This window comes from Procambarus clarkii, chromosome 78 (genome assembly GCF_040958095.1).
Source record: "Procambarus clarkii isolate CNS0578487 chromosome 78, FALCON_Pclarkii_2.0, whole genome shotgun sequence".
Classification (NCBI taxonomy): domain Eukaryota; kingdom Metazoa; phylum Arthropoda; class Malacostraca; order Decapoda; family Cambaridae; genus Procambarus; species Procambarus clarkii.
Window position 1 is genome coordinate 18,521,545 of NC_091227.1, and position 22,981 is coordinate 18,544,525.

Sequence of the window (22,981 nt, forward strand, 5' to 3'; positions counted from 1 at the left end):
CTGTCCAAATTAGCCGAACATTTTCATGTATTGTATAATAATTCATATTTCCAGGAGATGCCTGCATGAAAGCTGCTATCAGAGAGGTGTTGGAAGTTGAAGGCTCTGCAGAAACGGGCCCAACCCCTGATGTTCTGCGGTTGTTGGTTGGCAACTTAGCTTCTACCCTAGTTGCTACACCAGATCCCCCTGATGCCTCTCCACCACTGTACTTGCTTCGTGGTCTTACTAATGCTTTACGATCCAACTCTTGGCAAAAAGATACAGACATTCAAGCTGTCTTGTCAATTTCATTACTCCATGCTCTCTCTGCTGCATCTCAGGACACTTTACCTTACCATATTCACTCAGGTAAATTTTAATATTGTTTTATCGCCAGTATCAGTTCTGCTTTTACATATATGTCCCTTCCAGGAATGTGTGTAGGAAAGTTTGAAGTCAGGAAGTCTTCTCTTGAAATGGCAGTTTGTGTTCCAAATGTTGAGTAACATGGATATTTTATACTAAAATAATTTTTGTATTCAGTGATAAATAATTATTAATTAACTGGTGTATACCCTACCTTGCTAAGTATAGTTGAAAATTAATAATACACGCAGAAAAGGGGAAAAAATTCCTAACTTGACACTATTATATTAATATAAATACAATGTTTTTTTTTATTTTCAGTGGAGGGTAATGACTCACTGTACGGAGGAGATTCACAAGTACAGCAAGAAGCAGAGCAACTTTGTACAGCAATATTACATAATATTCTCTCTTATATGCAGGTATGGTAATAACAACACACTCCGATATTTATGGAAATAAATAATGTGATAAAAGGACTGAAATTGGTAAGATAAATATTGAATGATGAGCAAGGTGAGGACACTAGGACAAAGTGTGCATGTGAAACTTGGCTTTACAAGAGTACAATCTGGGTTTAAATATAGGACATGGAGTTTGGAAGAGGGAGTGAAATTAAATATGAAGCATCAAAGGGTGGAGGTATAGTAAGCTGCAATTTAATTATGAGTAAGTGGTATGTTAGCTTGAATGCCTTGTTCAAGGCAACTGTGGTTCCATCACAGAGGAATACACTTCTGTGTTAGTACTGTATTCCTCAGTGCTAGTGATGCACTCCAAGGAGCTAGTGCTATACTCATCGGTGCTAGTGCTGCATTCGTCGGTGCTAGCGCTGCACTCCTCGGTGCTAGTGCTAAACTCTTCAGAGATAGCACTACACCCCTTGGTGCTAGTACAGTACTGCATTCTTCGTTTCTAGCATAAGTTAGAAAAAAGTGCATATATCTAATGAATTTTAGTCTTTATAAATGTTGATCTAGTGTACTAGTGTATTTCCTTGATACTCTCCCAACATTGCAGAATTAAAAGTTAACTCAGAAATCCAATTTGTTATTTATTATTATTTATACTGTATCATCTGTATATAACACTGCATGGGCAAAAATTCTTGCACTGACAAAAATTTATGTCTGTAGTGAAAAGTTGCAATTATCCTCATTTTAGGGAAATAATTATAATTATATGACAGAGCCTAACTGGAATTCACGAGAAACGTTGTGGAACGCTGGCCCTGACGTTGTTGTGGTGTATAGTGACGTGGTGCGACCTCACCCAACCCCAGATGATGAAAGTGGCCTCTCAGATGTGGTCATTGGTGCTTAAACATAGTCATCCAGAAAGTGTGGTTAGTATTAACTATGTTCCTTACTATGTCATGATATTGTGTGAAGTATGTTATTGACCTGTGTTCCATACTCTATGATATGTAAAGTGTATTATCTATACATTAACATCAGATACTTACATGGATAGAAAAAACTAGATAAGAATAGGTGCAGCTAAGTTGCATGAAATGGTAGTTCCAACCCTAATTTATGGTTGCAACACTTTGGTATTGTATGAATGAGAAAACATACAACTCTGAACAGTAGAAATAGATAATCTGAGAAGCATTATCTACATTTACTATTAGGAGAATAGATAAAAAATGAAAAGCTCATGGAGAGATGGAGAGTGCAACTATCAGTTAACTATAATATTGAGTAGAGTGATTGAAATCTGAGGATATGGGCATACTGAACAAATGGTTAGACTGATGAAGCGAGTGTATTAGTGAACTTGAGAGGAGGAGAGGAAAGCTTGGAAAAGTGGACAGGCCCAGTGATTATACAAGGCAGTGGTAAGTGAGTATTAACAACACACAAGGGACAATGCTGGGTGGAAGTGATCTGTAAGGAGGTGTACTGACAAATCATTTGAAGCATTTTATACCGGGTCTTGTGAAGCAGTTGGGCACTGATATGGATGATTGTTGGAAAGCAATTGTGCTTGTGTGTGATGCTATATACAGTGAATGATACACTGAATGAAAAAATAATGTTTTCTCTTTTCATGTATGTAACCTACTTTCACAATATTGATCTCTTTTTCTCTTCAGGCCAGTGCCTTCCTGCCCCCATGAAAGTGGAGACTGGGTAACATGAACTTGAAGCAAAGTGCTATGATAACCACTTGAAATTATTTATTTTCATTGCTTATCAAGCTAACAATTAATTTTTTTATGTAGATGTGCACTGCATACATTCCTACCCTTCAAGTTCTTGTCCAAGTATTAAATATAAGGCACATCTTGAGTTAATTACAACATTAAGATTTCAGTGCACTTCATGGTAACAGCTGCAGTTACCCCGGTCTCCTTGGTTATGAAGCATAGTTGCTGTTTTTGTTTGGAGAGATACATGTGCTTTCTTCACACTTGAATCCCTAACTGATTTGATGACATCTTTTCTAGGTTCAAGCGAGGGACTGGATATCAAGACGTTCTGTTCAGTATAAAGATGGAAGCCTGGCTCAGCTAGTTAGACAGTGCTAGGTATAGAAACTAGTACAATGTCTATATAATTTATGAAGGTAATAATGCAGTTAGTGATACTTTAAGATCATTTGCAATGAAATTTGATCTTTTCTGGGAAGGGGGGCCTCTTCAGCTCCCCGGAGTTATCCGGGCTGATATAAATGTATTAGACCCTGGCATTAGTCAAGCGAATAGAGTTCTAGGCCTACCAGGGACCACGAGCCAGAACCTGGGCCCCCCTCAGAAAGGCACAAAGAGCAATGGTCTATAGAAACCGGTTTCCCTTCTTCCCTGTTCCAAGATGCAGATTTCCCAGGTCGTCTGCAGGGTTATTCGGTCCAGCCAGCCTGCGGTCTATCTCCATGTCCACAACGTTCGTAAGTTCACGGCTTTGGCTGCTGTTTTTTGGTAACATGTCCTGGGCTGACATTTAGGAGCGGGGTTTTTGGTGGTTGAACAGGGTCCTGGCCGCATGGTACCTTGTTATGTTCCTGGCCCTATTTAGGCGAGTGTAACTTTAGATCGCAGGGTGCAGTCAGTTGTCTCAACTTTGAGTTGAGGAGCGAGTGTCAACCACCTCCAGGGTAAGTCCCTCATTTTCTTATCTTTGGTTAGGTAGCTCCATGGCACCAAAGGGGTTCTCCACAGAAAACCAGCGTTGAACATAATGAAACGCCATTTTCTGGGCGAGTCCTGGAGGCTCCTCGGCAATCCTCCCTCCTTCCAGTCAGTGGTTTTCGTGTTTTAACATTCAGCCTCTGAATTGGGGTTGAATAGCCGGAGCGGGGGTCTGGGGCTCCCCCTTTCCCCTTCCCAGGAGGGAAGAGCTGTGCAGACAACAGCACGTCACCAATGGTGATGTCATGCTTGTTTGTTTTTGGTTTGGGGAGTTCTACTTGATAGTTCGGCTTTCGGCGCAATTTTTAACAAGCTGTAGTTTGTTTTAGGATGCCTACCTTTCTGGGTGCTTAACCCCATAGATGGCAGACATAGAATGCTTCCAACTGCATGGGGGGTTTCTATAGGCCATTGCTCCTCGTGCCTCTCTGAGGGGGCCAGGTTCTGGCTCGTGGTCCCCAGTAGGCTAGAACTCCATCGAATTGACTGATGCCATGGTCTAATACATGCATATAAGCCCGGTAAGCTCCAGGGAGCCTCCAGGACTCACCCAGAAAATGGTGTTTCATTACATTCAATGCTTTTTTTTTCTGTTTTTTTTTTAAGAATTTATTTGAAAAAAAAAAAAATTAAGCTTAAAATGTAGTTAATCTAAACTTTCTACATGGCAATAACCAAATATAGTACTGAAAAAACAAGAAATGGTTTGGCACCCTTATGACATTCATTTATTTAAATCATATAGATGTTACAAGTCTAAGTTTTACAATTTTGTGACAAAAAATATTTCTGTTGAAAAAGATGGTACATAAAACGTGTGAAATATTTCACAAACTGGTATGACTACTTCCCTCTCCCTCACTGGTACACCGAGCAGCTGTTGTAAATGGAGAGTTTGCAGGGCTATGTTTTCTACTACTGTAATATATGCTAACCATTGTGATATTATATGGTAAATACATTAAATAGACTTACCAAACATGAGTTTCAGTAGGCAATACAAAGTGGTGTGAGAGGTATGACAAGTGGTGCACAACAAGTGTTAGGCCACTTGTTTATCTCTCGGTGGTAAAGGTTCACATTTTATATTCAGCAGGCAAGTTGACCCCCTGGTTTTGGAAAGAGATTTTTAGGCTTCAAATGTTGACTTGTATGCCAGCATATACAGTAATTATTTTTTGGTCTGTAAATATATGCTTCTATTGCTAATACTTTTTTTTTCCCCTTTGAGTGAAGTAGCTAAACATTTATGATACATTACATTACTAATATTAATTACTGTAGTATGAAAATTACAAAATGCACTTTAAAAGTATTACTGAAGGAAAACCTAATCCTTATTTTTCTATGTTATCTGTATCAGTCTTTCATGTACAAAGTGAAAATGGAAACGGCCCCTTTAACTATTCACAACTTAGCGAGACTAACTCGGTGGGTACCATTGGTTTTAAGCGACCGACTTTTGATTTGTGAAGTCAGTCGCTTTCAACTAACAATGCCCACCTGGAAGACTTATTTTTCTCCAGTAGGTCAGTTTATATTTATCCACTGTGCACTGAAAACTATTTAAATAGCAAAATCTGCAATTCAGCTAAAATACAGTACAGTATTTCAACCACACATCTAGGGGGCCAGAGTTCAAAATGAGTCAAGGAAGATAACAGTACCTTTATAGAACTTGTAAATGGATTCTAATATGAATCCCTTATAGCAATCTAATTTTAAAATAATCTAGAATTATATCCCGTGCATTGACTCTTGTTGCACCAATTTCTTTATCACCAGCTCATTCTTAGCACACTTTACTCTTGTATGTAGTGTGCCGGTACACTATAATCTTTACCACCATCGTGCCGCCCACTCACCTGTGTGGCAGGCGCCTGCCAGGAAAGAATAGGAAAGTTAAACACACAGTAGCACATGAACTTTCATACCATCATTTATTTGGAAGCATATTTGAAAACTAGTTCTAAAACACAGGAAATTTCTACAGTAGTATTTCAGCTATTTCATAGTGGTCCATGTAGATTGACACCATACAACAAAATAATCATGCCTTTGTGACATACTGCTTCTACCCATCCCTGTCCATTGCTAGTTTTCAAGTAGTTTATACAAAAACATTTTTACACTTGCCAATCACATCTCACATTTGTCCTCCATCACAAGTAAATTCTATAAAAACATGCTATTGAATAATCTTAAAAACTCAGACTTTTACATTACACACCTTTCCAAAATAATTTGATTTCTTATGCTTTTTTCTATGCTGCTCTAATATTTCAATATATTTCATTGACCATACAATACCTAGGGTTTCACACCAATAGCTCCAGACTGCTCTCTAGCTGCATTCGTTTTTAAACTATTTTGTACAAGCCACTTCCTTGACCAATATTGACTTTAGTGACAAATTCATGTCTTAAGCTACAGGAAAACAAACTCATTAAACTACACATACATCGCTTCTACAATGCCATGTACATAAACCCCTACAGTTGTACTTAAATTTTAATCTCTCGACTCCATATGAAACGACTGTTGTGACAACACTGTAGCTTGGCACATGTCTACATATACAGTAATGTATATTTAAACACAATTAGAAAAAGCAGGAATATTTGACAATACTTCTCACTGCATACATCCTTAAAAAATTCCAAGCTTGTGTAACACCTAAGCCTTGATCACATGTGAAGCAGTACAGAAAATAGCTAAAAACCTGGCAAGTGAAGAGCATGGTATAGTTTATAGTGGCAACCGAGTATTGTGGTTTCTGATAACATGATGATGATGATGGTGGTGGTAATAAGGAAGTTACAGTATTATATTTAATGGCATCATCCCAGACCTGTATTTTTGGCATTTGTAGTTTTATATATATATATATATAACGTTTGTACATTTATACAGGATACAATGCACACATTGTCTGAATATTTATATGCATACTCTCCTTACATCATCAATGGTTAAACACCAATTCAGTTCCTTAAATATATTCAGATAAATTTGCATATCCATTTCACAAAATTATACTTTGCACTGAACAAATTTTAATCAAGTCTTGAGCATTTATTAAAAAATAAAAGTAGATTATTAGAATTGAGATTCCACACTATAGACAAACTAAAGAAAGTAATTTCAATAAAAGACCATTAATGGGCTAACCTTGTGTGGGGAGACCAATGCGCAATGAGAATATACTGCAACTAAAAATAAAATTTGTTTCGAAACACAACTTGAAAATAAATGCTAAGTTCACATTCTTCTTCTGTTTTCTACAAACCAACTTGGTTCCAGTCTGTGCTTGAGATATCCCATGATCTTCTTTAGAAACTGTCAAAAATAAAATGTTAATTAGCATAGGTAATAGTTTTCACCTCCAATACAATGACTGAATTATTGCAAATTGTTTAATTAGCTAAAGTAAATCCAACATTGAATGTAATGAAATGCCTCTTTCTGGACGAGCCCTGGTGGCTCCCTGAAGCTAACTTGCTTAGAGTGCTCCTGCATGGTAAAAGCTCACATTAATTGTGGAAATTGTGTTAGGCCAGAACTTGGCCTCCCTCACAGAGGCACAGTGAGTGGGTGATATTTTGCCACCTCACTAAAAAAAACTCCAGAAAGTTAGCACACTTTACAGACAACTGGAGGGCTCACAGATAGCAAAGACTTGAAACCACATACAACCCTGCAAACGCTTCACATTGAATGGAGGTTTCACTCAAACGACCTCGACACTCGTTGGTACCAGTCACCACCACCAAGCCATCTGGCCCTGGCACCCAGCTGGTTACTCAGGTCAGTTCTGGAGCTGATCAACAACCCCAAACAAAGCTGGAGGAAGGGTGTGTGCCAGCGAGCCACAGCAGCCTCCAGAGGTGTGCTTCATTACATTCAACACCAGGTTTCTGGAGTGAGCCCCCCTCTGGTGGCTCCCTGAAGGTAACCGCAGAGAATAAAAATGGGATTTTCTAGGGAGGAGGAGAGGTGGCAAGTATTAAGATGAAGAAGAGAACCCAGGCCAAAAGATGCAGTCCAAAGCCACAAATAACTGACTAAGAATCTTGACCAATTACCAGGCTGCCAGAACTGTTAGAATGCCAAACCACCGAGCCCAAATATCAGCCCAGGATATATTATAGAAGACTGCGGCTAAACCTACTTATCTGCAAATATCATGGGTCCAAAGGTAGACCACAGGCTGGCTAGATTTAATGAGACTGCAGATGTCCTGAGAGATGCAAGCCTTGGAACAGAGAACCAAGGAAACAGGATCAACCAACAAGGCTTCTACCATGACAGAACCAGTGCCACACAGCAATTCATGCACTCTCAGTCGAAGCAACCAAGTATTAATCGCTATCCATTCCACTGCACAAGTCATAAAAGTATGATTTACAGTATTGCATAAGATTTAAAAGTCCTGTAGGTATATAGGGCTCTCATCAGCATTCTCAGGCCTCTAGTAAATAGATATCATTTTGAAAAAAATCATGGACACCATTCCTGAGTGTGATGGCATCAGTACTGAGTAAGCAACCAAGGCTGGCACATGCAGCATGAGCTAACAGCACTGCTCTTCAGCTGGCATCAACAGCATCACTTAAAGAATGACAAAATGTATAAGAACAATAAATGCTATGATTTTGCAATGATAGTACCATAGAAGATCCTAACTGTAATAAAGACTGTACAATGTTCATATATCAGTGAATACAATACAGTTTATAATGTTCATAGTGTGATGCAGACAGCCACTGCACTCAACCATAATTTGTTGTATCTACACATCATGAAATGACCTCATGCTCCCTTAGAAATTAAACTTGTGCAAAATTATTCAAATTTAGGATTTAATGACCACGATGCCAATAATAATAGCCGGCAAGGACTCCTGACACAACAGGCCCAACCCCAGATACAGAGGAGGAACCAACCAGCTCCACCGAAGGTAAATGTTACTGCAGCTGCTCTGTGATTGGCCAGTTATGCTAACTGTTGCCTGAATGAGATAGGCATCTCTGTTTAGATAGACACATGAGCCCAGCACACTCACGCTAGTAGTGCTGCATGCGTTATTCTGATTTCGGAGGTCACGGAGTGTCAAAGTCTGTAGTGCTGTTTCCTGACTTGGCCAAGGAAGGAGAAGCACAACTTCTTGTCTGACACCCATGCAAAGTTTTCTGTCACTTATCTCATGTATCCAGTTTGAGCTAAGAAGGCTCCCCAAATCATTTAACTTGCTTCAGGGATTGTATAGAGGAACTTATAGAGGTTGAAGTGAACAGTGGACATGGCCTACAGACTCCATGTGATTCAAAGTGTTGCAGAATTAACAGACTGCTTAAATCATAAATTATCAGCGACATCATCATTGGTAGAGCCAGTCTCCTGTGCACCTAGCTTAACTCCATACTTATCTTTGATACTTGTGCTGCAAGTTTCCGAGTTAATTTATCATTACCTGGGAATGAAATATATGAGAGAGAAGGACTGGTACCATATAGTGATTGTGTAGAGGTTGCCACATGACTGTGTACAATGCTGCACTGTGTGAGTGCCCAGCTGACCACTGTGATTGTGCCACCATCTCATTAGCCTGCACATTATATGCCATATACAGCCATGGCAGCCATTGTGAGGTGAAAGTCATCACCTTGAACTGTGTACTCACCTAGTTGTGCTTCTGGGGGTTGAGCTTTGGCTCTTTGGTCCCTTCTCTCAACTGTCAATCAACAATAATGTATCGACACCATCAGTGAATGATTCGTATCCTAGTTAAAGCGTAGATGTCTAGAGTGGGAGGTCCAGCCAATTACTGTAAGTGTTAATTTGTCATTTCTAGTTTGTTACCTTGGGATTGATTCCCAGGAATTGACCCCCCCCCCCCACAGATAAAGCTGGACTCTCTTTATGGAGTCCAGCTTTACCAGGGGTCCACAATAACATATGGAATGTGTTATGTTATTGTGCTATCTTTTACAGGTATTGTGATATATACATCATTGTTGTGTACAATTTATATAATTCTGTGATAAGATGTAACTGTGCAATGCTTGTGCTTTTGTCTGACAAGTGTGTTATAGTATACTACTGTATGTCAGTCAATTTCCCTGGCTTTTTGCCAGTGGCTGAAAGTTATCACAAGTGTTAAGTTAGCTCACTTTGTTGCCTTGCAAGTGGCTAATAAGCATTTTGGCTCTGTGGGATACAATCCTGCTGGATGATGCTGATTGCTTAGCTTTTGTTGGCAGTGAGACTTTCATTAACATAAAGAAACCATGTGTAATTAAGTTATTTTAATAAACTTGTATTAGATTACATGGAGCTTTCAATCAAATCCTTTCTCCCTGTACTACTCTATGACCTGCTTGCTCTTTTTATAGTTCTTGACACCATCTGAAGCATAGCGCTGCTTCACAGCACTCCTTGCACCATTTATAAATGTGGTGTATGACACCATAACATTCTTCGCCTCTAACGATAGCAATTTGTGCAGAACAATGACTCCTAACGAAAGATTACGATATAGTGGAAAAGATCATAACATCGTGTCCTCTTGACCACTGGCATATCTGTAACTTGTCACGGGCTTTTTGGGTAATTCAATGTGGAGCTATTGCAAGTGCAAGGTTCAATTGCAGGTCTATGACAAAACCCCAGTCATTAAAGGTATGAATGTGCCCTGTGGTGTACTGCAATAAGGTCCCCCCTGACAGCATATGCACGGATGAACCTGCCACTTGCCCACATCCTCGAAAAGCACCAGAGCAAACAAACAGTTCTCTTGCATAGCAAAGGAAGTCACACTCGGAAACACCATTAACTAGATTTCTACCTATGCAGATATTGTCTAGTACACAATAATCTACATAAAAGATTTTACTCTACTGTAAATGTATTCATTCCATATCTTTACACAATGAAGAAAATATACCTCACGCTGTGCTGTCGCTGTCTCGGTCATCATCTGTGTTATTCCAGGTTCTTCTAATAGTGTGTTGGGAACAGAATACAGAGCATCAGAAATTTTAAACATTAGATCGAGGGCCATTTTTTCATCATCAGGATTCTGAAGATCACTATCTGAAAGAATAAAAACCAAGGGTGGAATGTAATGAAACTCTTTCCTGATGAGGCCCCCAAGAGTAGCTACCTGAACTAAGCCCTAGTACCACCAAGCTTTGACTTGTTGGTACTAGAGCTGTAAGGTCGATGGCAATTATGACATACTTTACATTAACCACCGTGTTGCGCCGAGTTTATTGTGAAATTCCCTGTGTGCATGAAATAAAGTGTTCCTCCCCAAAAAATTTCTGAACATGTTTTTTGAAATTCCAAAAACTCAAAAAATGTTCAAAAAATTCTTGTTTTTTGAACATGAAAGTAATTATTATATATCACACGACAGGTCCTAAGAAAGTCAGTGGTAAGGTTCAATCTAAGAAAACACATGTGAGGATGAGAAGAAAAGCAAGAGATCATTCATAAACATGAAAATGGTATGAGGGTTGTTGATGTAGAGTAGATGATCCCTTCCTCATTATGTAATGCATGTATTACATTTTTATATATATATTAAGAAAATGTGGCCAGTATGGAAAGAATTGCAAAGTTTTGCTGAAAAGTGTCACTCAAATCAAGCCGTGGCAGACCGTTGTGTTATCCTTCTTAATGACAATATGATGTCTCGCTTCAGACAAGTGTCACAATGTAGGGCACAATAAGTGTTGCTAGACAGGTTTTTAGTGAGGAAAAACAAGCAGTGAGCCACAAGCAGGTCCTAGTGGTATGCAGGCAAAGCGTGCCAGAGAGAGTACCCCAGAAAAGTCATCACTGTCTGATGTCATAATGGAAGGGGACTCCCCTTCCAAAGACTAACACCTCTCCTCCTCCCTTCCTCACTGTCTTCCATACACCAACAAGAGTCCTCATTCAAGGTAAGATATACCTACTGTATTGTAGTGTTATTTGGTCTAAAATGTGTTTTTTAAGTTAATATTTTTGGGGGTATGAAACGAATTAATTCAATTTACATTATTTCTTATGGGAAAATTTGTTTCGACTTACGACCCATCTCTGGGAACGGATTAAATTTGTAAGTCGAGGCCCCACTGTATAGCACATACCAGTTCGGATAGCTTCAGGGAGCCGACGGGGCTCTCCACAGAAAACCAGTGAATAAACAGTTCAGCGACATTGAAATAAACAAGTAAAAATATATTTGCAAATTATGATTTTTTCCTGTGATCAGGGAATGCATTTTAACAAGATTAGAAAGAAAAAAATGTTGGATTCTTTTTTCTTACACACCTGGGAGCTGTCAACTATAAACAGGTGTACAGTGCAGGGGTTAAATCAATAGTGTACAATTATAATTAAAGAGAAAAAACATACCCTGTATTTAAAACCATGTTTAACATGTAATCACTTATTTCACAATATAGTACAAAAGAAAATAACTTACCTGGCATAGCATGAGTTTTTACAATGAAGTTGAGCTGTACCATCAGTTCTTCTAGATCATGTTTCTGTACTTCCTGATCTTTAGTATCCACTATGCGTGGGGGAGGCGGCGGTGGTAGTGGAGGCAATGGTGGCAGTTGGACAGGATCTAAGAATAATTGTACAAGTTTACCTTATAGATCTTTATATACCTTACTGTTCTACATGTTTGTGTTAAACATACTTGAAGCTTCAAATCAATAATAAAGGAAAAGTTCTCTATCATACATTAAATTAACCAGCTCTTTTAGGAAAACCTAGAAATCATGGGTTGAACTTAATAAATTAATGTTTTCAGTCTATAACTGAGACAATACATATATTAGAATAAGAAAATATTGAGGAAATGAAATGTGATAAAACTTGCATCCCTGGATGTTCTAGACATTACATTGTCTATAAAAGCAAAATTACCAATAAAATAAGCAGTTGCTAATGGCTTGAGCGGTGTGTCATATGAACATAACATGTTAACCCCTGTACTCACATACTTGTGCTTGCAGGAGTTGAGCTTTGGCTCTTTGGCCCCGAATGTAAACCTCAAATGACCCCATCCCCTGAGCCTCAACAGCACTCCCAAACTCTTGCACTACTCAGGAATGTGACCTCTCAAGAATGAACACCCAAACCCACCTGGAACCTAAACCCTGTTAGGGTAGGAGGCAATGTCAGCAAGCTCTTAAGGAAGGCAGCCCAAGACTCATGCAGCTCGAGGTAAATATTTTCACCGACTCCACACAACAAATGAGGCTATGAACACATGCTTGTGAAGCAAATACTAAAGAATGGAAACGAATACACAAGCAAATGGGCCTTAACAAAGGCTTACCAAAATGATGGCAAATACCTATCTGGTAAAATATACCAGGACTCAAAGGGTTGGGCAAAGATAGAGTCAAAGTCAGAATATGCTGACAACAGGCAATGGACTGAAGTGGTTTGCTAGTTGGAGCAGGGAGCTTCTCCATGCTGTCACCTGGTAGTGACCAGTTGCAAATAGAGGGTGAATGACCAAACTGGTAAATGGAGGGGTAATGTTTCCCCCTTTGTTTATATTTGCTTTACTGCTGTCTGTTTTGATTCCCTTTACCTTTCTGGAGGTTAGTTCCTTGGTGAGGGTGATCAGTTGATCCCCCTGTTCTCTGCACCTTGTCAGGGAAGGGGGGGGGGGGGGGTGCCAGGTTTTGGCCTCTGGTCTCCAAGACTTTTTACCGATATGCAAGGGGCCTGGTGTGAACTTATCGGCATTGTGCTATCAGTTGCTGCATAACTACACGGAGCCACTAACTGGCCAATTCCACAAAATGCATTTCTGCTGCTTATGCAACATTTTCCTCACTAATCTGGTACAGAGGACCCTTGCTATCCATGACTCTGATACTCATGAATTTTACTATCAATTGTCTATGCATTTTATTCAGAATTTCACTATAACAATGAGGGGAAGTGGGGCAGCTCCTTGCAGTGCATGTGGAGGTAAGTGTGCATGAGAGACCTCTCTAGTTGTGCCACTATGTGGCCATAAGGAAAACTAGGCCTCTTGTCTTGGAGAGAATGAACAGCATATATTAAATCTGTATAACTTCTAACTGTATAACCCAGTGCTACTCACTGTGTTGTGTTTTGTCTTAGTCCCCTCATCCTTTCCTTTATGCTTTCATTATCTGTAGTCTTAAATGACAGAAAACTAGGATATGTCAATATGTAGGCAGAAAGATTAATGCATTTGAATATCTTTAACTCTCCAAACAAATATTTTTGAAAACCTCATACTGCAGTAAACTGAACAAGTGGTTATCTTCACAATCATTTTTTAATTTAATTCTTCAATTAAATTTTGACTCTCTGGATTCCTATATTAACGATCAATCATTGACATGACAAATTAAACTTAACTCAGAATGACATACTTAGCTCAATTCTTGCAGCATCCAAGGTAGGTAGTGGTGGAGATTTGTTACGATACAGAGAAAGTGGAGACTTTTCTCTCGACAGTGATCTTCTTACTGGAGAAATTTTTCGACACCCTTTGGAAGGCTTTGAGCTATACCTCTCTGGAGAGCTTACTGGAGATTCCCCTGGCGAACGTTTTGGTGATCGCTTAAGGTAACCACGGCCAATAGGAGTCCTACTTCCTGAAGGCCCTGGTGATGGGGAGCTCGACGGGGATCTGTAAACCAAAATTAGCATTAATATTTATAAATTCTTTATGTATTGTATAACACACACACACATTTTTTTGTATATTTGTGTACATATGCCCTCACCCAGTTATGTTTGTTGGGATTGACCTTCAGCTCTTGGGCCCACAATGCAAATTATCCAATGTAGGTTGGAACAGCTCCTAACCCTCTTGTGCCATTTTATTCTTACATTCAGAGCTGTGTTGGAGATAGCTTTCAATAAACAATGAACAGTTTCTATTAAGCTGAAAATGGAGTTAACTTTCACTAATCTGTGAATGGAATTAGCGTCCACTAACCTGTGATTGGAACTAGGTTTCACTAATCTGTGAATGGAACTAGCTTTCACTAATCTGTGAATGGAATTAAGCTTCTACTAAGTGGTGAATGGATTTTCTAGAGGAAGCAAGTGTCTGCCTGAAGCTATCTTGCTGAGATGCTGAGATTGCTCCATACTAAAAAGTCATATTAGTCACAAAAGTTCTGTTTAACCTACCAGGGACCAGAGCCAGAATCTGGCCCCTCACATAAGGTGCAGATAGAGAATGACAATCTGTCACCTCACTGGAAAAAATCCTCAGAAAGTCAGCCGAGCTTCAAAGACAACTGTAGGGGTCACAGAAAGTAAAGCATCAAAACTGCCAAACTCCTCCATAAACAGTTCATACAGAACAAAGAATTCACTCAAATTAGTTCAAAAATAGTTAGTACTGATTACCACTTTCAGGTAGCTTTAGGTCTCCCCACTCAGTTCTGCTGTTGATGAAGCAGCATATAGAGTTGGCTGTCGTGCTTCTGGTCCATCAGATCGTTGGCAAGCCTCTCTGCTTCTAGTTAAATGCTGGCCATCCTTGGACTCTGTTGTTGTTCTGCAGGGGCCATTTGCTTTGTATATTTTTGTGTATTTTAATACTGGATTCACTTGCATGTTTTAATACTAGCTTGTGTGGGCTTGGCTCTTGTTGCATTTTGGACTGCATAAGCCCACTAATGCTGCCCTTTGGTGTGTTCAGGAGTTTGACCCCGAGAGGCCTGGCCGATGGGATGGAGGGCCTGTCCTTGGGCTGACCACAGAACTTTGGTTCCTCTGGTTGGGCCCTTGGCTGGGGATGTTCTTTTGTTGTATTCATTGCATTGGAGTTTGCGTGCCTGTATACACGGCCCATCGCAGTCACCACTCATACCCTGGTTGATTTGGCTGCGGCTGGTGACTTTTCTTCTGGTAAGCGACTCCAACGCTTGGGATTTCTGCTTGGTTAACCTCCTTTAGACCCTGGTAATTCTCCTGTGGTGTCTGGTTTGGTCCCAATGGAATGCTCCATGTGAGTTTGTAGGGGGCTTGTCAGTCCTGCTACTGACTAGCAGTCATTCTCTGCCTTAAGTATTTCTTTTACTTATTTTGTGTCTAAATCAGATCTCCTCTAGTTCTGCTTGTTGAAAATTCAGTTCTCTTAATCTGTAGCTCAGGTATTCTATTTCTGATATTAATCTTGTGGCCTATCATTGGGCTGGACTTTTGTGTATTATTATAACCTATTTACACATTAGTAGGTGTGTAAAAAGGGCAACAAATAGTGTTTTCATCTAAAGAAGATAAGAGAAAACCAACTCGCTGCCTAAAATGATGAAGGAAAACAAAAAAAATCCAACATTGAATGTAATAAATTATCTATTTTCTGGTGGGTTTCTTTGAAGGCCCTTCAAGCTACTTGCCTGGTTAGCTCCAAGCCAGACCAGCAGGGACAGGAAACCAGAGCTGCAGTTAACACAGGAAATTCTGTAGTTGGAGACTCAAATGGGTGTTCAACTTTACAGAGATGCTAGCCATTCAAAAGGCTTGGAAACGTGCTCTTGCTGAACACCGACAACTTGTTATCATACATTAAGATTCGAGAACTGCCATTGAAATCTTACAAGAAGAACATGTACGTGACAGCATCCAACCGACCAAAGATGTCATAGTATTTATGTAACTACTCAAACGTCAAGGCCGTCGGATACTTATCAACTGGGTGCCAAGTTATGTGGGAATTATATGAAATGACATTGCAGACAAAGCTGCCAAACTTGCCACTTCTCTTAAGAGAAGAACTGTAGATATTTACATACTACATGGTCTAACAAAGATTAAGAAAGTAATTAAAAATAGAGCACTGCGGAAGATGTACAGTGACCACAGCATAGCAGTTGTACCATCAGGATCTGAATGTTAGTACAAGAATTCAACCAGGAGGTAGTTGACACAAGCTAATTAAACAAGGCTGCTAAGAAAAACATTAGAATTTAACCATTCCAACTGTAATGCCTTGTTTAACCATTGTCAGTCCCAAGGTGATCAGATTTTTGGGATTATGCTTGTATTGTAGTTAAATATATTGTATAAGACTACTTCAGTTGATAAGAGTGATTTATGAAATACCAAAATTAGGACGAAAGTTTCCTAATAAACATACCTCGTCTCAATTTTAACATCTGTTAGGTGTTTTGCTACAGCACGGCCTTCTTCTTTCCATTTATAGGGAAAATAATCACTTCCTGGAAAAGTTGTACAAGAGATGTTACTGTAACAAGTTCCACACCCAAAATCCAGATTAATATTTTTCTTGGCCTAATGGATAGGTTGAACTCACTCACTTACTCATTTGAACTCACAAAGTGTACTTGTGAAAGTTCATTCAGGAGTAAGCGTATGCTTCCTGCTATACTAAAATTATGAAAGCTAAAAATAATGCAACTGAAAACAGTACAGTGCAACAGTGAGGACCCAGTCCACCATGGATCATGGTGGACTGGGGCCCCTCATTAATATTAATACAAAAGTTAGACATTTTAACAACAGTGGTGCCCTGGATTTAACAAGCAGGTATAGTCCTATATAAGTTATATTCAATGGATGTTGTAGCAAAAACCTAACTACAGTGTTCCTAGTTGCCAGACTTATTAATATTTTCCTTGCAGTAGTGTGTTTTGGAGTACTCTACCTTTCTGGTGGTATTTCCTCTTAGCTTTGATTGGCCTAGTATCACCAGCTCCCTATACTGTACATTTCTGAGTGGACTGATTCTGTCTCTAGTAGGCTTTTATGTTTAGCAAGGGCCTGGTGGGACATGATACATGTAGTTATCCAGGTGGCTAGACCAGAGAGCTACCGAGAGGTTTCTCCCAGAAAATAATGTCAAGTGTAGATGATCTGTTCCTCTCAGTTCTGTCACTCCGAGCCAGCCGGCAGGCAGGAGTTGCCAAGAATATGTTTGTTTACATATTTATTTCAATGTTTCTGATTAGTTTTTTCTCTGGCTTTTTGCAGTAATGTTATTCAATAACATGTCTTGAAAAATTGATATAATAAAATGTGCTGAACATCAGAAAGCTCAAATATATTCATGCCACTAAGATGTATCTATGTTATTTGCTTAAAAAAATACAAACTGATATTTTTCGGGCTGATATAATATATTCACACTTAATATATTTAACTATGTACATTTTCATGCATGTTTACAAACCACTAAGTCATTGTGAAGGGTGTGGTAATCTCATAACATGTGGTCAAGAGTTCAATCTAGTTCTGCATGCTTTGCATGAAATTGTAACTGCAAGAATTAAATATACACTATTTTCTTCACATTTGTAATGTTATAAGATGACTTTTCAAGTGCAATGATACAATGGGCTGGCAATAATATTACGGTATTTATATCACAGAACATGTAGTTCATAGGTACACACAGATATACAGCATTCATGTCATTAAGATACATACTATATTATTTGCTGAAGTACAATCAAACTTTCTATTTTTGGTATTATTATATTGCATATATACTTTAAATGGATCCTACAGCACAGTGGCCAACTGCAGTAGATTGACAACCAAATGTCCTGGGGTTCAATTTGGGTGCAGGGCAGACATCTGAGCACATTGTCTTACACCAGATGCTGCTCTTCACCTAGTTGTAAATAGGTATTCAGGAGTTAGGCAACTATAATGAGCTGCATTCTGGGGAAGGTCAATCACTGGCCTATGGGGACCACAATAAGCTTACATATGAGTGTCTATTAGGAAGTGAAATTTAGTTCTTTAAACTGTACCTCCTATATGATTAGTGGATAAACATACCTCTAATAGTTTTCAAACCTCGTGTATTAATTCCTTCAGCTGCGATCACCTGACGACGAAGTTCTTCACGTTCATTAGGAGTTAAGATTGAATTCCTCAAAACACAACTGGATTTCTGGAAAGTAAATAATTATTAATCTGATATCCATTTACTATGTAATCAGTACCTTCTCTGATATTTTAGGGGACCCTGTATAAAGGTTATATATTTCCATTCCAAGTCAGCAATAAACTGGGTAAGACAAACTGGCCCATCATTAAACTTCTTAGACAAAAAATAAATACAATATACACAATCAAATCACAAGAACACGATTTATCCAATAAAATATTCAAGCCGTATAATGGGATTGAAACTGCATTCCTGGACTCCTCAGGAGCACACACTATTGACTGAACCATGATGATCTAAAAGGATCTTGGCCAGAAGTACTGTACTACCTGACTAACTTGGGGTTTGGAAGCCATCATCCATTGCCACAATCTAAGTTTTACAAGATGTTCCCCCATCTCTCGTTTCCATCAATACACAGAAATTACAAGAAAATGTGTTCAAATTGTGTTCACATTCCTTTGAGTTCATTGTTCATTAACAGTAGTGACAGAGAACATCATTACCAAAACAGAAATATGAGTGGGCATCTCAAAATTTGAATTGCGGTACTGGATGGTACCTTCAAAACTCAAAGTTAGTCAGGTAGTAGATCTGCTTGAGATACTTTAAGAGGCCTGTGTCAAAGTTATTCTTGAGTATGTTTCCAAATTTACACATCTGTTTACATTTAGCCTTTAACCCCTGCACTGGGCACCTGTTACATGTGACAACCTTATGGTGCACAAGCAAACAATTACTGTATTTCAACAAATTGATATATTCTGTTATTGTTATTTGACTGTAGTGCATCGTAAAATTCTTGTGATGACGTCACCAAATCATGATCGCTCTTGCAGCAAACAATCCAGGCTGATACGCAGCCCATTCAAGAGGTGAGAGTTGCAATGAATGAATGAATGAATGAATGAATGAATGAATGAATGAATGAAATGAATGAATGAATAAAATGTGATTATTAGACCGGGGCATCAGACAAAGGAATTCTGCCTACCAGAGACGACCACTAGACGACCAACATGGTCCCCTCAGAAGAGGCGCAGGGAACAATGGCCAATAGAAACCCCCATGTGGTTGGGAGCATTCAATGTCTGTCACCGACAGGGTTGGCACCCAGAAAGGGAGGCACAACAAAACAAACCCCACTTGGTAAGAAAAAGCAATCGAAGATCGAACAAAGAAACACATTCAAAGCTAATAATCTAAGCTTTCTAATGGCAATAAAAATAAATATTTAAAAATTTTGGAAAAATGAATCAGCCTCCTTGAGCTCACCATGATTTAGTCATTAGTGAATGTACCTGTGTAGTTCAGGGTTACAGGTTTGTTCCCATCGTACAGCTTCAATATTTTCTCATACTTACAATATACTTTTCTGTATGCTTCCTGCCAATTAAATGGTGGTACATAGTGTCCAGCTTGCCATGTGCTCCACACAGGTTACATTTATAGTATGGAGACCCACGTCCACGAACATATTCTTCAACCAATTGTAGACCTTGGGTGGGGAGGGGAGAAATGTAAGTTAGATCTCTACTGTGGCTCACTATATTAAAGTACAGAGCATCCTCACTAACGAATTTCCGGATGGTCTGAACAAATTGCATTCGGTACTAAATGTTCTGTGGAACATACAAATGTTCGATTAAGAAAGGATGGTTTGTCAAAGTCGTCACCAAGACCGAGTGTCAGGGGGGCTGTCATCAAGTATTGATTCACCAAAGTGTAAATAGTTATACTGTGATTTATTTTGCTTACCATTTTGTTTCAGGGAGAAAAGATTGAAGGATGATAAAATGGTGTCAGAGGAGGCAGGTGGTGTCATTGGTGAGAGTTGGTGTCAGGCAGGTGGTGTCATTGGTGAGGGTTGGTGTCAGGGGCAGGTGGTGTCATTGGTGAGGGTTGGTGTCAGGGGCAGGTGGTGTCATTGGTGAGGGTTGGTGTCAGGGGCAGGTGGTGTCAGTCATTGCAGTTTAGTATCAAGGAACAAGTGGTAGAAGTTATTCTCATGTGAGGCCAGTAGAGTTAGTGGTGTCAGTGGTGGAAGTTCTTATCAGGGAAAGCAGGTGATGTTAGTTGTGGAAGTTGTCATGAAAGGCAGGTGGTGCCAGTGATGCGTAAAGAGACACGTCCAGCACAAGGCTGGTCTGGCTTGAGTGATCAGCTGACTGACAACACTGGCAGTACGTGACTGGCGCTGCTGCTGCCTCAATGCTTCACTCACTCGCTGCTCTTCACCAAATTAGCCGAAAACCTTTTACCATTTTTCTTGTAACTCATCAATCTATTATATTCCGTAGTCAAAATTAAAAATTAAAAACGAAGAATTCACAATAAGTGGTGGAGTTGAGGGAATTGTATTAGGGAAGTGGGGAGACAGCTAGCCTCTACCCAAGTCTACATTTATACTCATTAATACTGTACCTCATATGTACATTACTTTGTATATTCCTTATTCATATTAATAAACTGTTTTTCATTTAATTTTATTATTTGCTGGATGTATATGAGTATGTAATTGTTGATATGAAACTCAAACAAACTGTGTATGCCTGGACTGGTCTGGCCCAAGGCCTGATCTGGCCTCTGGCCTAATCTGGCCAGAGGCCTGCCAGTCTGGGCGCCACCCGCCCTTCCCCTACGACACTCCCTACCCAACCACCAGAGGCTGCCCTGGTGGTTGGGTAGTGGTGGTCTCCACGACCACCAGAGGCCCGCTAACCTTGTTCGTTTGTTGAGAAAATTCGATGATTTTGCTTGATTGATTCAATAATGCTCATATATGTAGCATTTTTATACCAAATTGTTTGTAAGTGATTGCTTTATCAAATGCTATATTGAAAATTAAGAATTCATAATAGATTTATTTTTCTGAATATTTATATCAAAACTGATACAGTTGGCTTATGGAAACCCCTGGCCATTACATCCTATTTGCAGCCACCAATAATAATCACATAATTAATGGTAATGTCTTCTCACAGACATAACATAGTCAAACTTGAGTGCTATTCGTTGTCACCTCAATAATGAGGCCCTCACACCTAGGTGGGGTTCCCACAATTGTTTTCCAAGATGAGTCTGTTTACTGAAGACCTCATGAAGCAAATGTCAGCCAAGTATGGGACTTTTAAATCTTACGTGGTATTTTAAATTGTCCCTCATGGACTCATGCAGTAGGGTCAGATATGGCATGATTGTCCCAGTTTGACGTGAGCATTTAAAGGGTTAACTTCAGTGATAGCTATACCATTAAGTAAACTGGTTTTATTTTAAACATAATTATTAGATATTGCACACTTAATAGTATATAGAGAGAAATAAAATTATCTTAAAAATATTATACTTACATTATTTTCTCTCATTACAGAATAAGTCACCAAATAATAGCAAATAAATAAAAATCAATATTTCTGTACAATTATTATTTTCTCAGGGGCATTGAAATTATATCCCTTCAAAGTAAATGCCTTTTAAGGCATAAGAAAGAGTAATGTGTGTTCTCCAACTCACCAGTATTATTTATAGCAACTTATACTGTACAATTAAAATTTACGTACCTAAGGGTTGAACTTTCGAGTTCAGTAGTTTATAATGTAGAGAATCTGTAGGATAATTTGAAGCTAAGGCTTTCAAGTTTACCTCTCCACTTTCGCGACACTTCTTGTCCCGATTCTAAAAGAATTATGGCATTTTCTTAAAATTTTTATTATTTGGTAAGAAATTAAATATACAAACAAGAAACATTTAGCATTTATCTGTAACCATTAAAGTGTATTGAAAATTAAATTCAATGCAAGCAAATATTGCAATGTTTTCAATGCAATTTTGTTTTAATGAATGAATAGTGGTAATAAATAACTTTGATTTTTAAATGCAGACTTACTTTTTGATGAGCCCCTGATCTGAAGTGCTCTGCCATGGCATTCTCAGAGTTCATTTCACGATTACATATCTGTTTAAATAAGTAATAGTTATTTAATATACAGTACCTCATTGCAATAAACAGGTCATAATAAACTCCTTTTTTAAATAAAGGCTTCCATATTATCCAGACAAAAGCCACATTTTCAAAGCTATTTTTTAGGAAAGAATGTAATGTTGTATAATTTTGAGTCGTGTACTACAGTTTGTTTGTCCAAGTTGAGCAGCACAGCCACTGCCTTTTGACATCCCATCCCAGACCCTGCAGGGTATCAAGTCTAGGACATTTCAACTCCATCCGCTCATCACATAAGAGGAGTGAAGCATGGACTTTGCACATGAATCCAGCACCAACGCCTCAAGAGCCTGTTTCACCTTCATATCAACAATAGCTGGATACTGCAAGAGCCTGTAGAGCAAGGCATTACTTTGCAAACAAGCTGTATGCAGGTAGGTTTGACATGTGAGGGGTGACAACTCAGAACCTCAACAACACTCTTTGTGCATCATAAGGTAGAAACCATGATTTCTACACTTATTCAGCACAGCACATTTATTCATTATGTTCATTTGAACATAATGAAACACTAAACACAGATTTTTTGTTTAAATGCATTCTTGTAAAGCCACTAGCATGCATTGCTTTT

At 39.0% G+C, this 22,981-nt stretch overlaps 2 protein-coding genes across 9 annotated transcripts in view; one reads left to right on the plus strand and one right to left on the minus strand.

Moving 5' to 3' along the window:
• The window catches only part of LOC123746087 (VPS35 endosomal protein-sorting factor-like), a 33,477-nt gene extending 30,457 nt beyond the window's left edge, over nucleotides 1-3,020 (plus strand). For both annotated transcript variants that reach the window (XM_045727346.2, XM_045727347.2), the window contains 4 exons: nucleotides 55-351; nucleotides 670-770; nucleotides 1,538-1,693; nucleotides 2,801-3,020. In XM_045727346.2, the coding sequence (XP_045583302.2) occupies nucleotides 55-351; nucleotides 670-770; nucleotides 1,538-1,693; nucleotides 2,801-2,881 (635 nt within the window). In that variant the 3' untranslated portion in view covers nucleotides 2,882-3,020. The remainder of the gene's footprint in view (nucleotides 1-54; nucleotides 352-669; nucleotides 771-1,537; nucleotides 1,694-2,800) is intronic.
• Nucleotides 3,021-4,183: 1,163 nt separating this feature from the next.
• Nucleotides 4,184-22,981, minus strand: part of LOC123746086 (uncharacterized) — a 35,094-nt gene continuing 16,296 nt past the window's right edge. For 6 of the 7 annotated variants that reach the window (XM_045727339.2, XM_045727342.2, XM_069314125.1 and 3 more), the window contains exons 5-13: nucleotides 22,297-22,365; nucleotides 21,971-22,085; nucleotides 19,775-19,908; nucleotides 18,299-18,413; nucleotides 16,632-16,713; nucleotides 13,906-14,165; nucleotides 11,958-12,104; nucleotides 10,428-10,576; nucleotides 5,396-6,820 (exon numbers count right to left, since the gene is read on the minus strand). In XM_045727339.2, coding sequence (XP_045583295.1) covers nucleotides 6,743-6,820; nucleotides 10,428-10,576; nucleotides 11,958-12,104; nucleotides 13,906-14,165; nucleotides 16,632-16,713; nucleotides 18,299-18,413; nucleotides 19,775-19,908; nucleotides 21,971-22,085; nucleotides 22,297-22,365 — 1,149 coding nt within the window. In that variant the 3' untranslated portion in view covers nucleotides 5,396-6,742. Of the gene's footprint in view, nucleotides 5,362-5,395; nucleotides 6,821-10,427; nucleotides 10,577-11,957; nucleotides 12,105-13,905; nucleotides 14,166-16,631; nucleotides 16,714-18,298; nucleotides 18,414-19,774; nucleotides 19,909-21,970; nucleotides 22,086-22,296; nucleotides 22,366-22,981 lie in introns of those variants that run through there. The other variant, XR_011224971.1, reaches the window with a different exon arrangement.